Source organism: Photinus pyralis, unplaced genomic scaffold, assembly GCF_008802855.1.
Source record: "Photinus pyralis isolate 1611_PpyrPB1 unplaced genomic scaffold, Ppyr1.3 Ppyr1.4_LG4, whole genome shotgun sequence".
In the NCBI taxonomy this organism is placed as follows: Eukaryota; Metazoa; Arthropoda; class Insecta; order Coleoptera; family Lampyridae; genus Photinus; species Photinus pyralis.
The window spans coordinates 43503808-43526627 of record NW_022170511.1 but is presented as its reverse complement, the minus strand read 5'-3'; the positions used below and the strand labels follow the sequence as shown (position 1 = coordinate 43526627).

The 22820-nt window shown below is 34.9% G+C and overlaps 1 protein-coding gene across 1 annotated transcript in view; it reads left to right on the top strand.

Moving 5' to 3' along the window:
* Positions 1-16322, top strand: part of LOC116169160 (dachshund homolog 2-like) — a 119212-nt gene extending 102890 nt beyond the window's left edge. The window contains exons 6-7 of the mRNA XM_031485185.1: positions 1944-2231; positions 15548-16322. Coding sequence (XP_031341045.1) covers positions 1944-2231; positions 15548-15681 — 422 coding nt within the window. The 3' untranslated portion in view covers positions 15682-16322. The remainder of the gene's footprint in view (positions 1-1943; positions 2232-15547) is intronic.
* Positions 16323-22820: the final 6498 nt, after the last annotated feature.

The window sequence follows — 22820 nt, the reverse complement described above, 5'->3', positions numbered from 1 at the left end:
CGCGTGTATTAAAAGATTCCCAATGTTTCAAAAATTATAACTCTTTTTTTAATTCAAAGACAGGATGGCTTATTTATCGCGCACAGCAACAATACAATTTAATTGCCACAATGAAAAACTAAGTTTAATGCCATTTTGGGGACCATTTGAAAATTATCTTAAGCACATAGGTATTTAATGCTTCTTTTACCATAGTCTAAACCAGGGGTCGGGAACCTATTGAAACAGAAGAGGCAAAAGTTAAAAATTTCCCATTTTTTAAAGAGCCACTAAACATTTTCGATTCAATACTATAATATTTCGTTATATACAGGGTCCTGCAACAGTGCGTCGGTGTTTCATAGCTCATAAAAATATTTTTAAAAATCTGTTGTGCAATGGTTACGGATCTACAAAAATTAGTATTGAATGTACAGGGCAGGGTACAGGGTGTCCCATTTTTACGGTATTGATAAAAAACTGATTTTTTTTAAATAGAACATCCTGCATCTTTTACTTGTTTGTCATTGGTTCAAAGTGCCATAACTATTCTTTTTCAAATGGAACTACTACTATTTTATTTCGCTATTCGATCGTCTTTTGTATTCTCTTCAATTTTTATAAGGGCCTGTGCCTAAACCCCATAGTTTTTAGTTTATTCAATATTTTTCACAAAATTACCTAGGTACCCATTGATTAATTACATGTTTATACATCGGAGTAGGCTGTGATAATAAAAAACAAAAGAATACCAGAAGGTAAACAAGTGTCAAAAATTAATCATTTGCTGCAAGTGTACTTTCAATTCCGTAATAAAATAATTAATTAAATTAAAAAAGGCGAATTTCGAAAAAATGAACTAATTGAGTGTTCTAAACGTTAAACAATTATTTTATTTATATCGGAAACGGAAAAGCGCAAATGGTATACACCTAATCAAAATTTATTTGCTTCGCCTTACCCGAATGTTTACCCGTTTTAAGCGAAACGATTAAATTTACTATAGCACCACCTATCGCACGCTGCTTTTACTTTTGTAAAAACTACCCCTGTAAACCCGACAAGGGTTCGCATTTCTCGCGATTTTGATTCACTCTTTTTCTGTCGTCAATTGAAACCGTTTGCATATAAAGAAAAAAATCCTTGTCTATAAGCCACTTTAACCAGTGGTTTATCGGGGGGCTTGCCCATAATTTTTACTTGGATGATTCCTTCAGCATAGTTTTACGTCCTTTACACCTACGCGAAACATTCTTATCAAAGCAGTTTCATAATGTTCGTCTTTGAAGATATTTTGGTCGGTCCTCGTGTCCCACATATTTGAAAATGACTGCACGAAGAATGTATGACGCTCGTAAACTTGTGTAAGTCGACGCTTGAAAGTGAAATAAGGCCTATCGATTTTATAATACGCGTGCACTGCACATATCGATGGCAATGTATTTTCCCCTTCGATAGATGGCTTTAGTCTACTATGCTAAATAATCTGCGTGGGCAGTAAGTTGCACTTACATTTCATGACAAGTTTGATGTGCCCGGGAAAATAATTACACATTTGATTCGAGAAAGTGTGAGAACGAGGAAGAGAATTATTTTAAAATTGACACGTTAATATCGAATATTGATGGTTTTCGAAAAGCTTCACGAGAGGTATCTCCTTTTCCCCGCAAAGCAAATTACAACTTGTTGTTTTTTTCACCGTGCGCGTTAAACTTCGACGTATCTAAGGTTGAGAGGTTGCTAATCTTATAATATTAGAAAATCTTAAACGATCGAGTGTGCTTTGGATAGATTTCGGTTGTTCAGTAAGTTTAAGCTGTCAATCAGCGGGGTTCGGGCCCCTGCCACTTTCACCCTGCGGGATTCTAACTTGCGATTGATCTCAACACATTACAAGACAGTTGCCTTGTACCAAACATACTCATTAGGGACGAATAAATATTGAGCGTTTGTGTCTTTTGCAGAGAAATTGGCGCAACAAAACGAGCAGCAACGTACGAGCGGCGGCGTCGGCAACAGGACGACGGCGTCGTCGACGAATCACGCCGTGACGAACGAACGAGGAGGCGACAGGACGGAACAGCAGCAGCATGCGAGCGCAGCGGAAAAGGAGAGAGTGGAGAGTCCTGCGAGCGCCTATAATCAGAACGTTAGGGAACCGCCGCCGCCGCCACCTCCAGATGTAAAACCTTGGGGTTATGCCGGGATTGATCTCATGAATACTGGGGCCGCTTTTTGGCAAAATTATTCAGGTATGTTTAAGAGATCTATTTTGACACTTTTAAACAGGCCCCCGTACATAATTAAACATGAAATGTAGTAGATTTAGTGTCTCTTGGCCCCCTAGTGGTTCCCCACCTAAAAATCTTTGTTTAAACTAAAAAATATTATCATTCTAATATGAAATATATTATCATTCTAATATGCATACAGCCTGTTTATTAAAAGAAACTAGAGAGATAGGTTATTATAAACTTAGTTTACGCCCTGTAGGATTGAAAGTACTAGTTTTAGGTCTTAGGCACTAAAAATTATGACATAACATGTACCAACAATATAATATGCTACAACTCTTTGTATTATAGGTATACTCTTGGTGGATTTTTAGTTTGGTTTGCCTTGTATCATGCTTCAATTATGTACAGGGTGTAAATCGAAAAGTGGAACATAGGCGTTTAACATGGGAAATTACTTTTTCTTTGCGCAAACGTTTCTTAATTATTTTACGCAAAAATACTTCAAATAAAAGTTATAGAGATATAAATTCTGCATGTAAATCATGTGAAACGATTATTCTACCTCTTCTTGNTTGTATAAGTAGCCATGGACTATGATAAAAGAAAAACGTAGTCCATGGCTACTTAGACATGGATAATTCCAATCACTTACTCATTTCCCTTGATTTCTAGGTTTTCTTCCACTCATGGCATCTGCAAATTATTAATTTAATTAACATATTCTGTTTCTTCATTCTTTTTTTTTTCTATAATGTTTTATACTATTATTTTATTATGTTTTTTTTTCTCTTGTGTGATATTTTGATATTTCTTACACTGCAGTTTATACTAAATTTTTCTGTTACTGGAAATATTTTTCTGTTGAACAATAAATACAATTATTATTATTACAATTATTATTAGACTAAAAACTCGTGAAAACAGAATCTTTATAATTAATTTTTTCGCGTACATGAAGAGGTAGAATAATCGTTTCACATGATTTAGATGCAGAATTTATATCTCTATAACTTTTATTTGAAGTATTTTTGCGTAAAATAATTAGGAAACGTTTGCGCAAAGAAAAAGTAATTTCCCATGTTAAACGCCTATGTTCCACTTTTCGATTTACACCCTGTACAAAGAATCCCATTTTTATATTCGTATTCAATAGATACTAATTGAAATTATCAATCGATTGCAAAGAAGTGAAAAAAATGCCATCCCTCGGTCCAACAACTGGACAGAATATGCAGTGAATATGTAAGGAAGCGGGTGGCGTATCCAGTAGCACTATCTGAGACACTTGCGATGCTTTATAAATGAATAAGGAACAAAGGGAAGATCTTCATCTCCATTATACAGGGTGAAAATTTTGTCGGGAACACAATATATCTACAAAACAACAGATTTTTACGTCTGCAGAGTCAAGGGGGTATATGTATTTTTTAATAGCAACCACTAATTTTTATTACATATTGTTAGAGTGCACGCCTTTTATACTGCTGTATCTAAAAACACTCTCTCTATATTAAATATGTAATGAAAACTAGCAGTTGCCATTAAAAAATATATGACCTCCTTGGCTATGCAGAAGTACGCCACTAACCACGACTTTAAAGGACGTAGATTCGTCGCAAACCCCCAGACACTCGGTGTTCAATTCTCCCCGAAAACCGTGTCCCTCATCACCACTCTCATTACAGTTTTCTGTAAAAGGCGATCGAACCTAGCACCGGGGAATGTGGGGGGGGGGGGCATAGAAGACCCCCAGAATTATGAATAGTAATAGAGTATACGGATGATTTCGTGGCGATAACGATGATTGTTATTGAATTTTCTTTCACTGGGAACGATAGATGCTGCTTCTTCAGGAAGTTCCAAAATTTGATAATAGTTTTCTTGTCATAACGGCAGCGAAAAATCATATTTACCCAGGTGTCTTTCCTTTTACTTTCATAAATAAGTCTCAATTTGGTTTGGTCCTGGAGTACTTGCCGAGCTTTTTAAAGAATGAGAAAATCAGGGTATAACCTTCCTTTTTTACCAAAAATCGACTACACCAAAATTTCTGGGGAAAACACTTTTTTTAATTAATTTTGGTGCATAGAATCCAAATCAATTTGTACTTTTTCGATCAGACTTCTCAATCAAAAGTTATAGACTAGAAACCAATTTCGAAAGAAAATTCAAAGGGCTGTAACTTTTGAACTAGTAGCCCAATCTTTTTTGTATATATTGTATGGGCGAGTGGGTTTTTTGAGTGGTGAATTTACTTGGGACAAATATGAAAATTAATGAGACCATTTTTTGAACGGCGAATGGACATTTTTTTTATATAAATATTCGCAGGGAGAGTATACGAGGGGTGAATATTTCAGGTGTTGCAAGGTAAGGTACCTACACATAATAACATCCAACTGTATAATAAGACCTCTCGCCTTGCGTATTATTAGTCTTCATACGTTTCAAGCAACATGCCATCCTTCAAACCTTTGATGTTGGAAAGCGAACAAGTAATTGAATAGTGTAGGAAGCATTCTACATTATTTTGTGTTTCACTTGCATAGCATTGCAAGTTAGCACTCGTCGGTAAATGGCAAAAATAATAATTTCACCCCGTAAATTGTAATCGCAGCGCAATTCGATTACGGAACAAGCAAAGTGAGGTTATTGTACATAACTATACCATCAAACGGCGTCGGCATTTCTCTCCCCCGTGACAATTTTCACGAATTGAAATTAGTCGTAATTTCGTCACCTAAAATGAAATGTAAATTGAAACCGGTTAAGCCGAAGTGACAACAATATAAGCGGGGTTCATTCGAATAAAACAACACAATCAAAAGCTAGGAAGAAGGACGCTAAGGGTGGTAAGTAAAGGTACGAGCAAAATGGACAGACAGACAAACCGCTTAGTTGGGGGCGAAGGGGGAGTTAATTTAGTTCCACAGAAATGCCATTATCCTCAACACGGATTTAACCCGCGGCTATTTAGCGAGATGTTATCTTTACTGTTTCAATTTCTCGCCTCGTTATTTCTATGTCACTTCCTTGCTTTGATTCGCTTACTTGTCTGTATATGTGTGCGTACTCTCATCATCCCGCTTTAATTATCGGAGGTGTTTATAGTTGCAGCGGCTCGAATTTTTAAAAGGAAGGGAAAAATACTAATACCGCGTAGACGAAGCATAAAATTGAATAAACTTTAGCCAAAAGACACGTGTATAAAGTCTAAAGTGGATTAAAACATAACGAAATGTTGTCGCCGTACTGTTAGGGAGAATATAAAATAATAATTTTTCCTCCCTTTAAGCCGAAGAAGCTTGGATGAAATTAAATTTCGCCTTTTTTGCTGTTGTGCCTTTCGATTACAGTTAGGCATAGAAGAGCACGCGCGCGCGCCTCTATGTAAGGAAATTTATTTATGTAACTGTTTTAAATAAATTAGAATATACCGAATCGAGCCATATGACTAATTTGAAATTTTTTCTCATTCCACACTCCGAAACTCAATTCGAAATGGACGCCGTAAGGCAAAACGATTTGAATCTTATTATTGTCTCTCCCGCGTGAAATCACAGATTGAATCTTTTGCATACAAAGCGACTGAATGAATTCAATGATAATGAATCGTATCATATAAGGGAGTGGATGATTAAAATGTCGAAGACACTCAAAATTAGAATGACGATATTAATTCTTGCAACAAAGTACATTTATGATTCACGTTCTGCACATTCATTTTGGGCCATAAGAGTATTTCGGCGAACGAACTTGTATATTTCAGCAAATGCGGTAATGAATAAACAAATCTGACGATAAATGTAATGAATCTCACGATACTCACTCTGGTTACGATAAGAAAAAATGTTTTTTTCTTTAAATTATTTAATAAATAATAGTTGTTTATTATACAAAACGATAAAGGAATGTTTTCTTTTAACCATCGAGTGAAAAATGTTTCCCTTGGTCGTCGTCTATAATAGAAAACTTTATTTTATAACAAAAGCCATACAAATTATTAATAAAACCTCTGAAAATGCAAAATAGCAAGTTTATGTTCTTCCGTCGTTTCTATGGAAAGAATAGTGTATTCTGTTCTGAACTTCATTATATTTCGTGGTCCGCGTCCCATTTTTTTAAGAATGACAGACGTCATTGGAATGCGCATCCGTTGTTTTACCTTATCTACCCTTACAGTTAAAGAGATACTTAGTCTACTCATTCAAATCTAAAGAATTTCAATTCAATATCTGCTATTAAATAAGAACTATTATGCAGCTCTGTTACTAATTTCCTATTGCACCTCACCAGACCCCAAACCTTTTATTAAAGGTAAACCTTCGGAATGCAGCAAACTTGCAGAACATGTCGAACGTGGAGTGTGCCTTTCTTTGTACACTTTTCGTGCGCGTACTTGCACCATATGGGCAGTTAGAATTTTAACAGAATCTCGCAAACTAAACACCTTTGCTCTACAATTGCGTGTATACAGGGTGGTGACTTGCGTAACGCATCATAGGGATTTCAATGTAAAACTCATAACATGCGATTATTGGCTTCCCAAATTATTTTAGAGCAAAAATGTATTTTTTACGACAATCAACCGTATTAGTTTTCAATGTTTTTCATAATAAACACGGAAAATTGGAAAAATAAAACCCCCATCTTTTTCAATAATCTGTGATGCCATGGAATTTTATAATACAAAAACTACCCCAATATCCGTCATGCCATGGAATGTCTGCTATAAAACAAATCAAATTGTATCAAAAAGTATTATATTTAGAACAGCGAATTCAACATAAAGAAAGACCAAATTACTAAAAACGGTTTCCTAATATAACAATTTACAATAAATGTTCGAATAAGTTACCATTAACTGCAAGAAAGTAACCAAGTCGATCATAAAATCCATTTCGAACTGCTGCTAATTGATAACTGGATATCATTTTGTTTTAGAAAATTCCATGGCATCGCAGATTATTATTGAAAAAGATGCGGGTTTTATTTTTCCAATTTTCCGTCTTTATATGAAAAAAATTGAAAACTAATACGGTTGAATGGCGTAAAAAAATGTTTTCTACAAAAAACTTTAATACATTTTTGCTCTAAAATAATTTGGGGGGCCAATAATCGCATGTTATGAATTTTACATTGAAATCCCTATGATGCGTTACGCAAGTCACCACCCTGTATAAATAAAGTGAATTAACTTCCTTCGGTTTTAAAGCAAATGCCACTTTTTACGAATTTAAAAAAAGTAAAACCTTTTCCTTTGGAGCAATCCCTTTTGCTTCTAGCATCCTTCTTTTTTTTTCGAATAAAATTTGAAGTAAATGCTTTGATTCAAAAGGAAATCATTTTTCTTATAAATGCGGCCTAATAACACGCCTAATTAAATTGTTTTTGACCAGTGGCAGTTCTTAACGCATTTAAGAATTTAAAAAAATGTGCTATTGTTTGTGTTTGTCCGTCCGTCCGTCTGGATTCACTTCTGCCGTGTTGAACTACTTTTAAGGGAACGGTCATAGAGTCCTGCAATTTTTTGCAATAGGTAAAAAGGAATAATTCCCGTATATTAATACAGGCCAACATTTATTCAAGAATTTCATTGTTTTGTTAGGAATTTCCAGTATTCGTTTTTAAACATTTCGATACATATTCCCCGGACTAGGCTGTTTTTAAATTTGAAGAAATTTTTCATTATGCTGTTTTTTAATCACATATGCCTTGGTAACTTGTGTGGCAATTAATAAAACAACTGCAACGTTATTAAATTAACTGTCAGTTTGTGTCGTCACGGGTTGTATACTACCATTGAATAAATATCAATGATACTATACGATCAAAAATGAGTTACTGTCGAGTCGCCTATGGAAGTTCAAGTTAAGAAGGATTATCATGTAAACAGAAATTCCAAAGGTGACTCGACAGCAACTCATTTTTGATCGTATAGTAAACAACGCGCAATGACACAAACTGACAGTTAATTTAATGATGTTGCAATTGTTTTATTAATTGCCACACAAGTTACCAAGGCATATGCGATTAAAAAACAGCACGATGAAAAATTTCTTAAAAATTCAAAATAGCCTAGTACAGAGAATACAAAAACTACCCCTCATACTTTGCCACTTGTAACTTCCATGTATTCTTATAGATTCAAGGGTAGATCACGAGTAATCTATACACTTAAAAATTAGATTAAAATGTAGACGTGAAAACTATACGATATTGAGGAAGTACGTCACTTGAGTAAGTACCGTTTTGCTGCATTGTGCCCAAAAACACTTGGGGGGGGGGGAGCATAGATTTATTCTCAAGATGCCAAATAATGGATAATTTGCATATTCTGACGAAACTCGTTTGGGCCCGTAAGCGGAGGTTAATTCAATTTGTTTTCACACAAAGAGGAAATACAGTGAAGTTCGAAATGTCGATGTGGAAGAGATATTAAAACTGTTATATAATTAATGAAGTCTGACAACAAATTTGTACCTAAGTTCTCCGTATGCGAACTAATTTAACAACGATTATATCAGAAACCAATCAATTCTAATAAAGCATAAGTTCACGTTTGCAACTTTAACGTCCATTAGAAGGGCTTCCGGCGAGCTTCTGCGTCTTACCTCACTTCCGGAACTTGGCCTCCGGGGCTGGGAATAATTCAGGACCAACTTGCCATTTTAAGCCGTAATGAATAGGTAATTAGTTAATATTGTTGTGTGTATGTGTGGTAGGCTTCCTCTTGTCCACGCGCTTTGGGACGGATCCTCTCCGCCAGGTCCCGCTTACAAGAGTTTGGACAAGTCGACTCGCACATCGCCGCCGAGGGAGCCATTACGCGCGCTTTGTCTTGGAAAACTTTTCGCATGTCCGATCAGGAAGGATTTGATTGAATTACGTTACAGATTAATATGGATTACTTTATACCTTCCCGGCCAAATTAATTCCAAGTTTTAACAAGACGGGCGCGTTCCCGAAACGCGCCTCGTCACTATTCGATTTTTTACATCGCCAACTGACAAGTGGGTAATACGAAAATGCAATTAAAACCGTTATCGATCGGGAGATTTAAATTAAACGCCGATTTGCTAACAATAGATAAGGTAATATTCGGTAGCTGATGAGTTCGAGAATGACTATTTCGATTTCCATTTTGAATTCGACACGGCTTGAAAGGCGAATCGAATGTGTGTCAAACGGAAATGATATCGAACGATCACTTCTTCATCTGAGCGTAACCGATTCGAATGATACGAAAATCCGTCACCATTTTAACCTCTAACAAATTTCAATATGGATTCTATTAGTGGTAATAGCGGTAATAATAGTTCTTTGGCGCGTGTCTAATTACCATACAAGGTATTACCAACACGCATTTACGAATGGAGTCGAACTTAATTGGAGTACGTGAGGGCATTTCTATATCGCCTCCCCTCCCTCCCGAGTGAATTTTTTTTACTTTTTTGTGCATTCTCGAATTACGGTTTATGGCTCGTATAGATTGCGAACGTTCCGTAATTATTTGCGGCAAATAACAAACAAGGTGGGCTGCTAAAGCTATAGAGCACAACAACAAGGCATATTATGCAAACAGCGGAACTCAAGGGAAATTATTCTGCAGCGTAGTAAGTTAGCAGAAAACGGGAGCAATATCTCACAAGACGATAACTGTTGTGTCGCACCAACATTTCTCAGACGAATCATAATCTTGATACACACAAATTCATGAATACGCAGATTTTAGCCCATTTAGGCCTCGAGTGGAGTTTACTAACGTAATAAATTTGAATTTATTGTATTTGCGGGTTGTGCAAATTTACACCCTTCCCTTGATGAACGATGCGAAACTTAAAAACTAACATATACGTATCCGACTAAGCGGCTTTTGCTTTTCTCTTGGGGAAACCTTTTTCCCGCTGGAAACTTGTTTCTTTGTAAAGAAATAGGTACTTTTGGTGTTCTTCAACGATCAGAATGGCACCCTAACTTACAAGATATACAATCAAGAACTTATGCTGATTGGAATGGTGGAAATGGAAAAACAATTGGCAGTAGCATTCTTAAAATATCGACAAATGGAACACGCTATAACATTTCATTATAGTTAAATGACATTTTGTCTTAAAAATACCATGTGCAAAGCTGAAAATTATATAAATAAGAAAAAAAAGGACTTGACACTTCCTTGAAGACCTTATTTATTTTAAAACAACTAACGAATTCATATAATTCTGAATCAAAGCCACCTTGATAGGCTTCTTATTTTTGACTTTAGAACAATATGACATTTGACAACTTTTGTTGACAATGTAATTCTATACCTAGTGAAGATATCCTATACAGGGTGTTCCATTAGAAAAATGTGCTTTTTTGCAATATTTTGGGACTGCGACTGTCAATTGTTTTTTTTTTGTTTTTACCATTGTAATCAGCGCAAAAAAACATCCTAGTTCTGTAATTTAACCAACGTTGCATCTGTTTTTATAAAAGATAATTTCCAAAAAAGTGTACGGAAAGACGTAAGCAACAATTTTTCCCTTTTCCGTCATTTTAAATCGCAATATAACTAATACATAGATGGCGCCAAAGCTCTAGAAGAATCCAAACCGTAGACTTCGGGCGAGGGGCAAAAAAATAGACGGTCAAAGGAATCAATTACGTATGCCCGCGAAGGTTTCTGACGTAGTAGAATATTTTCCGAAATTCCAACGGGAACGGGAACAGTAAAAAACAGGATTTTATGTTTTACAATCGAACAGAGAGTTTTATAATATTCTAAATTAATGGTAAGATTTTGGTTTCGTATAGTACAAAAACCATTCGTTTAAATATTGGGATTTTCCATTGAACAATCTATTGGTGAAAAGCAAAAGGGGTTTCCTTTTAAAGAAAAATTAAGTTTATGCAATGAGTACTATTGACTAGTTCGACAAAATCGTCAGGGGGCGCATAAAACTGAAAATATTTTAGTCGAAACCCTTCAATTCTTCAGCTTCAATTACATGTATAATTTTTTTAATTTAAGGGCTTAGTCTTATGTTCTTAAGACTGAGGGTGGTTGGATAAAATTACACGAGTCAATTTTATCGTAAATCTGTTACCAGAATTTCCATAGTTCGCTAGATGTAGAAGCCCATTGGACGGAATGAGATAGTGGACAAAAAAAGGAATTCATTTGAATGTATCGCCATCATAGCATTTGATTCATCAAGATCTAGTTACCCATGCATGTTCTGTTGAAAAATTAAATTTTAAAATTTTGTTGTCAATTTATGTAAAAGTATAGGGTGTGTCATGTAATTATTTTTAGCAAATTTCCATGAAAATAAAAAAAATGAGCTAATAATAATAATAATCATATTTATTCCAAAAAAAAAAATTTTTTTTAGAACCTCATGGCATAGATTCAGCAAAACGCTGCTCTTCCATCTACACCATGACAAAACAGAGAATATTTGTACAGAGCAAAACAGCGAAAGAAAACAAAATTATTTTAGAATAACTACTTACTAAAGTATAGTGAAATGATGAATGAACAGATTGAAAGATAAAAGACAATACGAACAGGAATAATCAACAGTAACACGAAATCAAATTAAAGAGTGAAATAAAAGTTAAACAATTGTTTTTTGAACTGACGAGTTGGTAAACTCTTAAGAGGCGACGGCAATGCATTGTACATCACAGCAATGGTGTAGCTAAATGACCGCTCAAATAGTGCTGTTTTATGTTGAGGTATAGTTAGTAGCCCTCTATGCCTAAGATTTAAATTGTGAATGTCAGTCCTAAATCTGATCTTATTGTATAAGTATGGTGGCCGCTTATCGGAAATGATTTTATGAAATAAAACAGCATTTTGGAGATGCCGTCTACTCGTCATTGATAGCCAATTAGCGTCCTTTAACTTATGAGTAATGTGGTCATATTTAGAGATTCCGTATACAAAGCGGAGACAAGAATTCTGAACACGTTGAATACTATGCGTTGTATCATGGGTAATACAGGATGAGTAAACCGGGGAACAGTGAGCAAAATGTGATAACACCAGAGAGTTGCATAACATTAACTTAATTGAAGTACTCAAATAGAATTTATGGGGAAACAATAATCTCAAGTTCAAAAATGCTCTCTGAATGCACATTGTAACGTGAGGTCTAAACCTAAGGGATGTGTAAAGAATTACGCCTAGATTCTTACATTTATCCACAAATGGGATGGCCAGATTATTAATGTGCATTCTGGGCATTTGGGATTTTGTTAACTTATTACTAAATAACATGGCATTACACTTAGTGGGATTAAGCTGCAAAGCATGTTTTTGGCAAAAATCACGGGTAACTTCCAAGTCGTAGTTGATTTTCTCAAAAGCCTCGTGTAGTTCAGTATGACAAAATGAGTGGTAAATCTGAGTGAGCTATTGTGGTTACTTTGTCCATCCGTCTGTCCGTCCGTCCCTCCAACCGTCCGTGTGTCCGTCCGTTTATCCGTCCGCCCGGTTGCTACAAGATCTTTATCTTAAGAGCTTAAGGGCTGAGGTGAATTTTTCATCTGTGGTAAAGATGGGAATTTCCTTAGATCAGTTTCGAGCATTTTGTCGGCTACTCCGAATTAGGTTTTCCTGCAGTTTTCCTAATTCGCAAGGTAAATACCGGAATAGTATAGAACAACTTAAGACCTTCTGCAGAGGCACCTCTAAAAAGCATTATACGGGTTACTCTGTAATTGGGCGAAAGCCTATTGAGGGCCCAGAACAAGACAAAAACACTAATTATTATACAAATAAATTAAACAGCAAACTAATATGTGGAAAAACGAACGTTACTGTCAGTTGAAATGCGCCATTACCACATTCATTTGTTTTCCAAAGCATACTTTTTTCTTGGTGATATTGGGATGTTACACTTGACCCCTGTAATATCGAGCGATCAAAAATGAGTTGCTGTCGAGTCGCCTTTGGAACTAGGATTTCCCATGTAAACAAAAATTCCAAAGGTAACTCACTCGACAGTAACTCATTTTTGATCGCGTAGTATTTGCCCCCGCCCCCCTGTAAATGCTTTCATTGATGGAAACTCGTCCTTGTTAAAATTCGCTTTCCGAACAGAATTCAATGGAGGGTCTTTCTTGTATATTCGCATATTGATATACGTCGGTGTGTTGAAAGATAATATTAGAATTAGGTACATTAGCAGTTATTCCAAAGGTGAGCTTATCTGAGAACAGGACTTTTCCTATAAGGCGAATAATATTCTATATTCGGGGAGGAGGGTAACTTTGGGTCTGGGGACTGGTTTTCTTGAGGGACTGTATTGTGAGGGTGAACTTTCGTCAGGGAACTTTCTGGAAGGTTTAGATGAGTTATTGTAACGTATTGCACCGTAGTTGCAATTTTAGGATAGAAGTTTTTTTATGGCGTATGCAATTATAAAAAATTTGCTACGTACTTTGTGGTTAGTGGCGTACTTCTACATTTTTTAAAATGGTATTTACTACCAAGTTTTCGTTACATATTGAATACATAGAGAGTACAGTTTTTAGCGCATTTTTGAAAAAAATACGCTATTATATTCGTTATTGCTGGCAGGCCGGCTGTCCGCGTTAGATCTCCACAACTACAATAGCTAGAGACTTCAAATTTTCACTAAAAGCTTTCTGCTATAGTGTAGATGTGCAGGCACTAGTCTATTTTGAGTTAGATTACTTGTGAGATCGATAATTGAAGAAAATAGTTTCGATATGGGTTTCGGAGGTGCTATAATTTAACCGTTAGATAGCGCTACCAGTATAAAAACTTATTATTTACTTTGTGATTTGTTTTACAAAATGAAGACGTACCGTCAATTGAAATTAAATAAAATTAGTTATTTAACGCAGCCAAAATTACTCGTGAGATCGATAATTTTAAACTTCGCTAATAAAATCCTGACCTGCATTACCAAAAATGCGCTTTAATCATGCATATGCTGATTTACAACTTGTTTGGATTTGGATAGGAGAAGAAATTAGACAAGTGTACCTATTGCCCCTAACGTATACAAAATGTTTCCATATGAAAGTTGTGTAGCACTTTATTTCCCATAATAAAGCAGCATTCCATTGTTTTTATATCAGAAACAAATGAGTAGCGAAAAACAATTGAATTTTTTAAATACAATACACACTTTCATTAGGCTCATTTGATACAGATTTTTTTGCAATGACGTACCACGTTTAGCACACGTGTAGAAAAAATTAATTTTTATTTCAAGCTTTTTGTGATAGATTATGCAACTGCCTTTATTTAATGGTGAACATTTTGAACATTTATTGCGATGAAAACCATTTTACTGCTAATTTCGTTTTGTCTTCAAGGTTCAATAAGAAACCTACACGTTCATTTGTTTTATTTTGATGTAGGATATCTGGATTAATGTTATTGATCTAATTATAATAAATTTTTTTGAAAAATTTTCTTGAATAAGGGTATTAACATGTTATATCATCGAAAAGAGAAAAAAAATTTCAATCAAATGAGCCTAATGAAAGATGCACTGCCATTAAAAAAAATGTTTTTCGTTACTCACTTGTTTTCTGAAATAAATCAATTAAGTGCTACCTTATTATGGGAAATAAAATGTTAAACAACTTTCATATAGAACAATTTTGTATTCATACATATATACTAAGATCCATTTATAATGGACACCCTGTATAGTACATAGCGATCAAATTGACCGCGCGTGCTAGGTATGTGAAAAGCTCCGCGGTTCTAGTGCTAAAAATAGTGCAACTTACTTATGAGACAGTACTACCGATTGAGAGAGAAGCAAGAAACTGCCTCCATTTCTCAAATTATCATGTTAACAGGTCCGGACTGACAGGCAAACAGACGAAAGTTCCTTTTTGAGCCCTAGAACACTTTCTTGAATAAGTCGTAGGGAGAGGCGCATGTTCCATCTGGTTCTGGACCAGTTTTCTTGGGGACGAAAATTCCCACAACCAGAATTGCGTGCTAATTTTCCGACTGTGGAGGCGAAATCCGGATGGCGAATAATTGGAGGGCCAAGGCAACAGAAACGAATATATTCATTGGACGAGATTATGAGACCGAGCTACCGAGTTCTAGAAAAGTGCGAGAGTCGCGCTATGTCAATCTCTAGTGTTTTATTTTAAAAAGGGGGGGGGGGGGGACGATTGTATCTTGAGCGCTATTCCGAAATAATAGCCGCGTTTTGGGAAAGCGTGGGGAGGGGGGCGTAGAAATCTAATAGGACACGACTTCGTATTACTTAGTTCATATCACTATCAAGAAACCTCTCTCCGTGCAGTTCCATTAGAGTAACACACAATTTTTGTTACAGAATCCTTAGCGCAAGAACTGGAAATGGAGAGAAAATCGAGGCACCAGCAGGTGGAACGGGACGTCAAATCTCCACTGCAGGAACGTTCAAATTATTACAAAAATTCGGTTCTATTCACAAGTACCGCCACATAAATCTTCCTTAAGAGAGAAAACTCCGAATGTACATACCCTTATTAGTATCAAAAATTCGAGCGTTTGTACTTTATTATATAAATGTTTAGCGCTAGAATATCGTATTTATATCATGTATACGCCTGTACATAAGATTTTTTGTTTCTTTGTATTTATTTTAAGACTGATTTTTCGATGTTTTGTAAACACATGTAGAACGTGAAGGCTTGTATATAACGCATGTGTCGTAAATATGTAGATACAAGTAACTTTTTCGTCTGTGCGAACTTGGATTAATGATAAAAAGTGGGAATGAGTTAATGTTGCACAAAAAACTAATTTTTATAATCCAATACTGTTAGAAGGATCTCTTAGATTAGGGTGAGGTACCTACGCATACCTGTAGACTAGCGACGTTTAGCACATTTTTCAATAGTGTTATTGTATACTAATTCAGATTTTTGCTAGTATACGCTCTCGGACAATCAATGTCACAACTACCTTTACGTTACGAGTGAATTTCAGTTTTCACAAACACATTTCGATATAGTGCGATCGAAAATTTATTCATAGAGTCCAATTTGTAGATTGTATGAATCCTAATCGCTGATGAACGCCTGTATTTATTGTAAATATTTATGTTTGTGTGTGTGTGCCTTGTAGTCATCATCAAAAAAATAAAAATTTCTGATTATATCCGATGCGTTTTTCTCTGATGTGCATAACTGCCATCCATCGGTCAAAATACCGCCCCCGGAATTCGTAATCTCGAGCAAACGAATTCCATTACCGTAGAAAATTTTCCGACTGGTCATCATTATTCGATTCGTTAAATTTCAATCATAAAATTCTGCAATTCGTATATATGGTAAGGGTGGAGAAATTCTTTCGAATTGTATACGCGCGCGGAACATCGATTTTCGCTTATAATTTTTGTTCGTGCGAGTATAATGAAAATGAGTGGTCGAGCACGAGCCGAAAATCTTAATGTGGCTAATTATTTGTTGTTAGTTTATCTTTGATCGAAACACGCAATAAACATTTTAAAACAATCCGAGTTTGAATGATTTTATTGCAATTTTATGCAAGTGCAAACTGCGTGATTTTACCACAAATGAATGAACATTGCTTGCGTCAAACCAAAACCAAATCAGTCTGCTATATCGATTACAAGATTACCAATGGAATAATGTCTATAAGATAACATCAAGGTAAGTAATTGTGTTACCTACCTACTTTGACGGCCGTAATATAAGACAAAAGCACATCGCCTTGAATTCTTTTGTTTAACAATAAATTAATTGTGAGTAATTAGTGTAAATAAATCTTAAGTATTTGAGTGAGAAGCTCGAGTAGTTTTATGAAATCCAAAGCGCACCACATGGCGATCCTGCATTTCGACCCGGCCGTCTGATTGCCCATTTCAATGGGTGGAACAAAATCGTAGGAAGCTGTAAAAGTTACCTTTGGAATTTTTGTTTACATTCGAAATCATACTTAACTTAAACTTCCAAAGGCTACTCGACAGCAACGGGGGGGATAGCCCGTTAGTTACATGTTTATAAAGAGGAGTAGGTAGGCCGTGATCCGTGATAATAAACAACCAAACAATGTCAGACAGTAAACAAGTGCCATAAATGTATGATTTGCTGCAAGTGTACTCCTTATTTCGGAGTAAAATAAGATTATTTAAAAAGACTAGTTCATCTTTTCGAAATTCGCCTTTTTAATTAATCTTATTTTACTACGAAATATGGAGCACATTTTGTACATTTGTGATTGAAATCTTTTTCTCTTTTCGATGATTTAACATGTTAATACCCTTATTCAAGAAATTTTTCAAAAAAATTTATTATAATTAGATCAATAACATTAATCCAGATATCCTACATCAAAATAAAACAAATGAACGTGTAGGTTTCTTATTGAACCTTGAAGACAAAACGAAATTAGCAGTAAAATGGTTTTCATCGCAATTAATGTTCAAAATGTTCACCATTCAATAAAGGCATTGCCATAATCTATCACAAAAAGCTTGAAATAAAAATGAATTTTTTCTACACGTGTGCTAAACGTGGTACGTCATTGCAAAAAAATCTGTATCAAATGAGCCTAATGAAAGTGTGCATTGTTATTTAAAAAAATTCAATTGTTTTTGGCTATTCATTTGTTTTCTGATATAAAAACAATGGAATGCTGCCTTATTATGGGAAATAAAATGCTAAACAACTTTCGTATAGAAAAATTTTGTATATGTTAAGAGACAATAGGTACACTCGAGGGTACACTTGTCTAATTTCTTCTCCTATTGTTCGAAAATCCAAAAACTGTACTCTCTATGTATTCAATATGTAACGAAAACTTGGTAGTAAATACCATTTGAGAAAATGCAGAAGTAGGCCACTAACCACAAAGTACGTAGATTCGTAGCAAAATTTTTATAATTGCATACGCCATAAAAATACTTCTATGCTAAAATTGCAGCTTTGAAGGTGTAGGTATATTCAGTGTTCCAGACAAAATCTCCACCCTGAATAAGGGCCTGTTTGCTTGAAGCAACTACGGTGCAATACGTTACAATAACTCATCTAAACCTTCCAGAAAGTTCCCTGACGAAAGTTCACCCTCACAATACATTCCCTCAAGAAAACCAGTCCCCAGACCCAAAGTTACCCCCCTCCCAGAACATAGAATATTATTCGCCTTAGGGAAAGTTCTGTTCTCAGATAAGCTCACCTTTGGAATAACTGCTAATGTACCTAATTCTAATATTATCTTTCAACACACCGACGTATATCAATATGCGAATATACAAGAAAGACCCTCCATTGAATTATGCTCAGAAAGCGAATTTTCTCAAGGACCAGTTTCCATCATGAAGGAATTTACAAGAGGCCAGCCGGGGCAAATACTATACGATCAACAATGAGTTACTGTCGAGTTACCTTTGCAATTTTTGTTAGATTGGAAATCGTAGTTAACTGGAACTTCCAAAGGCGACTTGACAGCAACTCGTTTTTAACCACCCGATATTTACAGAGGTCAATCCCAATATCACCAAGAAAAAAGTATATGCTTTGGAAAACAAATGAATGTGGTAATGGCGCATTTCAACTGACAGTAACGTTCGTTTTTCCGCATATTAGCTTCGAATTTTTCTATGTTTTCTAACGAAGAAAAGTTTGCCATGATGGCCAAGTCGAAACTTGGTCTAGTCTAGTCAATAGGGCTTATTAGAGTACTCATTGCATAAATTTAATTTTTCTTTAAAAAGAAACCCCTTTTGCTTTTCACCAATAGATTGTTCAATGGAAAATCCCTATATTTAAACGAATGGTTTTTGTACTATACAAAACTCAAATCTTACCATTAATTTACAATGTTATAAAATTCTCTGTTCGATTGTAAAACATAAAATCCTGTTTTTTACTGTTCCCGTTCCCCTTGGACTTAATGGATACGTTTGACGCGTCTATTTTTTTGCCCCACGCCCGAAGTCGGCGGTTTGGATTCTTCTAGAGCTGTAGTAGTAGATCTCGCTTTCTATCTTTTAGTTATATTGCGATTTAAAATGACGGAAAAGAGAAAAATTGTTGTTTACGTTGTTCCGTATCTACACTTTTGTTGGAAATTATGTTTTATAAACACAGATGCAACGTTGGTTAAATTACAGAACTAGGGTGTTTTTTTTTGCGCTGATTACAATGGTGAAAACAAAAAAAAAGCAATTGACAGTCGCATTCCCAAAATATCGCAAAAAAGCACATTTTTCTAATGGATAGAATTACATTGTCAACAACAGTTGCCAATGTCATATTGTTCTAAAGTCAAAAATAACAAACCTATCAAGGTGGCTTTGATTCAGGATTATATGAATTCGTTAGTTGTTTTAAAATAAATAAGGTCTTCAAGGAATTGTCAAGTCCTTTTTTTTCTTATTTGTATAATTTTCAGCTTTGCACATGGTATTTTTAAGACAAAATGTCATTTATAAGTAGGTATAATGAAATGTTACAACGTCTTCCATTACAAAAAAGTACGTTTTTGTCGATATTTAGAATGCTACTGTCAATTCTTTTTCTTTCCCTTTCCCATGGGAAATCGTACTTAAACTTCCAAAGGCTACTCGACAGCAACTCATTTTTGATCGCCCGTTATACTTACACATTAATTACATGTTTATAAATAGGAGTAGGTAGGCCGTGATAATAAAAACCAAACAATGGCAGACAGTAAACAAGTGCCATAAATCTATGATTTGCTACAAGTGTACTCCTTAATTATTTCGTAGTAAAATGAGATTATTTAAAAATACTAGTTCATCTTTTTCGAAATTCGCCTTTTTAATTAATCTTATTTTACTACGAAATAGGAAGTCTATTTGCAGCAGATAATTTATTTGTGACACTTTCTGGCATACTTTTATTTTGTATTATCACGGACTACATCGGTTTATGATTAATGTGTAACTATGTGTGTGAAAAATATTGAATAACTTAAAAACTACGAGGTTTAAACACATGAGACTCCATATAAAAATTGCAGAGCACACAAAAGACTATCGTATATAAAAAATAGTTTTGAACCTTTGAAGTGAATGTTACTATTTTTTGTGAACACCCTGTAGAACTAAATCCAACTTTCTCATTACCAAAGTGTTGCCTTTTATTCAGATTAACATTATTGATCAATTGTATTTCTTAACTTTAAAATCAAGGCCGCTACGATTTATCAAAGTGAGGCTTGCTTATGGACAATTATTCGGAAAAAATTAATAATTTGACAAAAAAAAACAAAAAAATGAATAGGTTTCTATGCAAAGGTTAAAAAATGACATCGAAACAACTAAAAATATATAGGGTGTTCCATTTAAAAAAATCAATTGGTGAGTAAGTACTAAAGATGGTTGGCCTTGTCACCTTTAGTGCCCATTGATCGCCTTTTACGATCTCCAGGGCGAGAGTAGGCCTATTCTATCCCCGAACCCACAGGGGTGTATTATTTTTTTTAGATTTTTCTCGCTTTATGCGGTTGAACTGCGGATGTCGGGTAATTAGATGTTTTAATTAAGGCAGTTGGGCACTGGGAAACAAATGAAAATATTTTAGCAACATTAAAGAGGAGAGAGAAGACAGATTTCCAAAACTTTTTATTAGCGCGGATCCAACACGTTAATTTATTTGCAAAAAAGCCTATTTACCTACTGTAAAAAACGGTGTATCTTAAAACTGTTCCCCCCGTTTTTGCCGCTTTTCTTGAAATTTTTCTATTGGAATAATGTTTTTTATTTTTGATTATTAAAATGTAAGTCTTCCCGAAAATTTTGCTACCCCGCGCACCTCTGTACGATGAAAAAAAATAGATTTTTCATCCCCTTGAAAAAGAGGTGGTTTCTTTACAGAAATCGTGAGATCTTGGAAACGGTTCAACTATATGGGCCCAAACAATTATCTTCTGTTTTATCATTAAACAGGTTATGTTACCTCCAAATTTCAAATCCCTACGACATTTTTTCGCAAAAATATGAATAAAAAACGAAAAAAACAGTTTTTCCGGTTTTTCTAGGAAAATTGGAGGTTATGTGAAAATAGTGCAGATACAAAAGTTGCTTATTTTTTTAATCTCTATAACTTTTACATTTAACATTTTCGTCTAAAATCAATATTTTTATCACAATTTGCGAAATACCACTTTCCACCCCTTTCAACCCCCGTGATTTCACCCGCGGAAAAATTCATCTGTTTTAATTATTTTTTCCCAAATTCTATTCATTCCACCTGCCTGAAAAACCCGGTTTCGCCCGATAACTATTTATTTTCATACAAAAATATTATATAGCCCGGACTAAGACGGAAAATTGGAAAAATAAAACCCCCATATTTTTCAATAATCTGTGATGCCATGGAATTTTATAATACAAAAACTACGCCAATATCCGTCATGCCATGGAATGTCTGCTATAAAACAAATCAAATTCTATCAAAAAGTATTATAATTAGAACAACGAATTCAACATAAAGAAAGACCAAATTACTAAAAATGGTTTCCTCATATAACAATTTACAATAAATGTTCGCAATAAGCCACCATTAACTCCAAGACAGTAGCCAAATCGATCATAAAATCAATTTCGAACTGCTGCTAATTGATACTGGACATTTTTTTGTTTTAGAAAATTCCATGGCATCGCAGATTATTGAAAAAGGATGCGGATTTTATTTTTCCAATTTTCCGTCTTTATATGAAAAAAATTTAAAACTAATACGGTTAATTGGCGTAAAAAAATTTTTTTCTACAAAAAACTTTAATACATTTTTGCTCTAAATAATTTGGGGAGCCAATAATCGCATGTTATGAATTTTACATTGAAATCCCTATGATGCGTTACGCAAGTCACCATCCTGTAGATGTAGTTACGGGTTCAATGTCAAAACATTGGCCTCCAAATAAATATTTATAGTGACGACCTTCGCACACATTCTGATCAACTGAGAACGTGGGAACTTACATCGTTAACAAAAATTATGAATAGAAAACAATTGGAATTGCAAATAACCAACACTAAACGTCTTGATTCAGTATAACAATAAGAATCATAAGAGTCGTATTAAAATAATTTTGCCAAGTGAAAATCTCGAGCAAAACTCAGGGATTACTATGGAAAAACTTTCAGAAATTAAAAATAAAGCATAGGTTAACCGATATAAATGCAATAAATGACACGAATGAAATAATGAAAAATATAACAAACAAGAAAAAGAAACTTCTTACTTTATAATCCACCACAAGATTTGAATCTAAAGATTTACGATGTGTCACAAGTATGAGGTTGCCATTAAGGTTTTTTTGAAGAGGGTTGGGGTTAAGGGGGTGGGGGGTTGTCACTCATAACGTCATTCTGGTTCCCCCTCGATACCCCCGAAACGGTTTTGCGCAATTTTCAATATCTTCTTTACTTTGGAAAATATGGCCGACTGCAAGTTTTAAAATTGACACCCCGTATGTATAGTTTTAGATAAGGATAATGTAAAGTGTAGTTTGTAATTTAATAATTACTAATGTCCATACCCATTTTATAGAGACTAAGTAGCTTCTGTTTTTGTAAAACCGTTTTACTTATTTTTACAAAATGCCCCGAAGAGGAAGGGTGGATGAAAAAA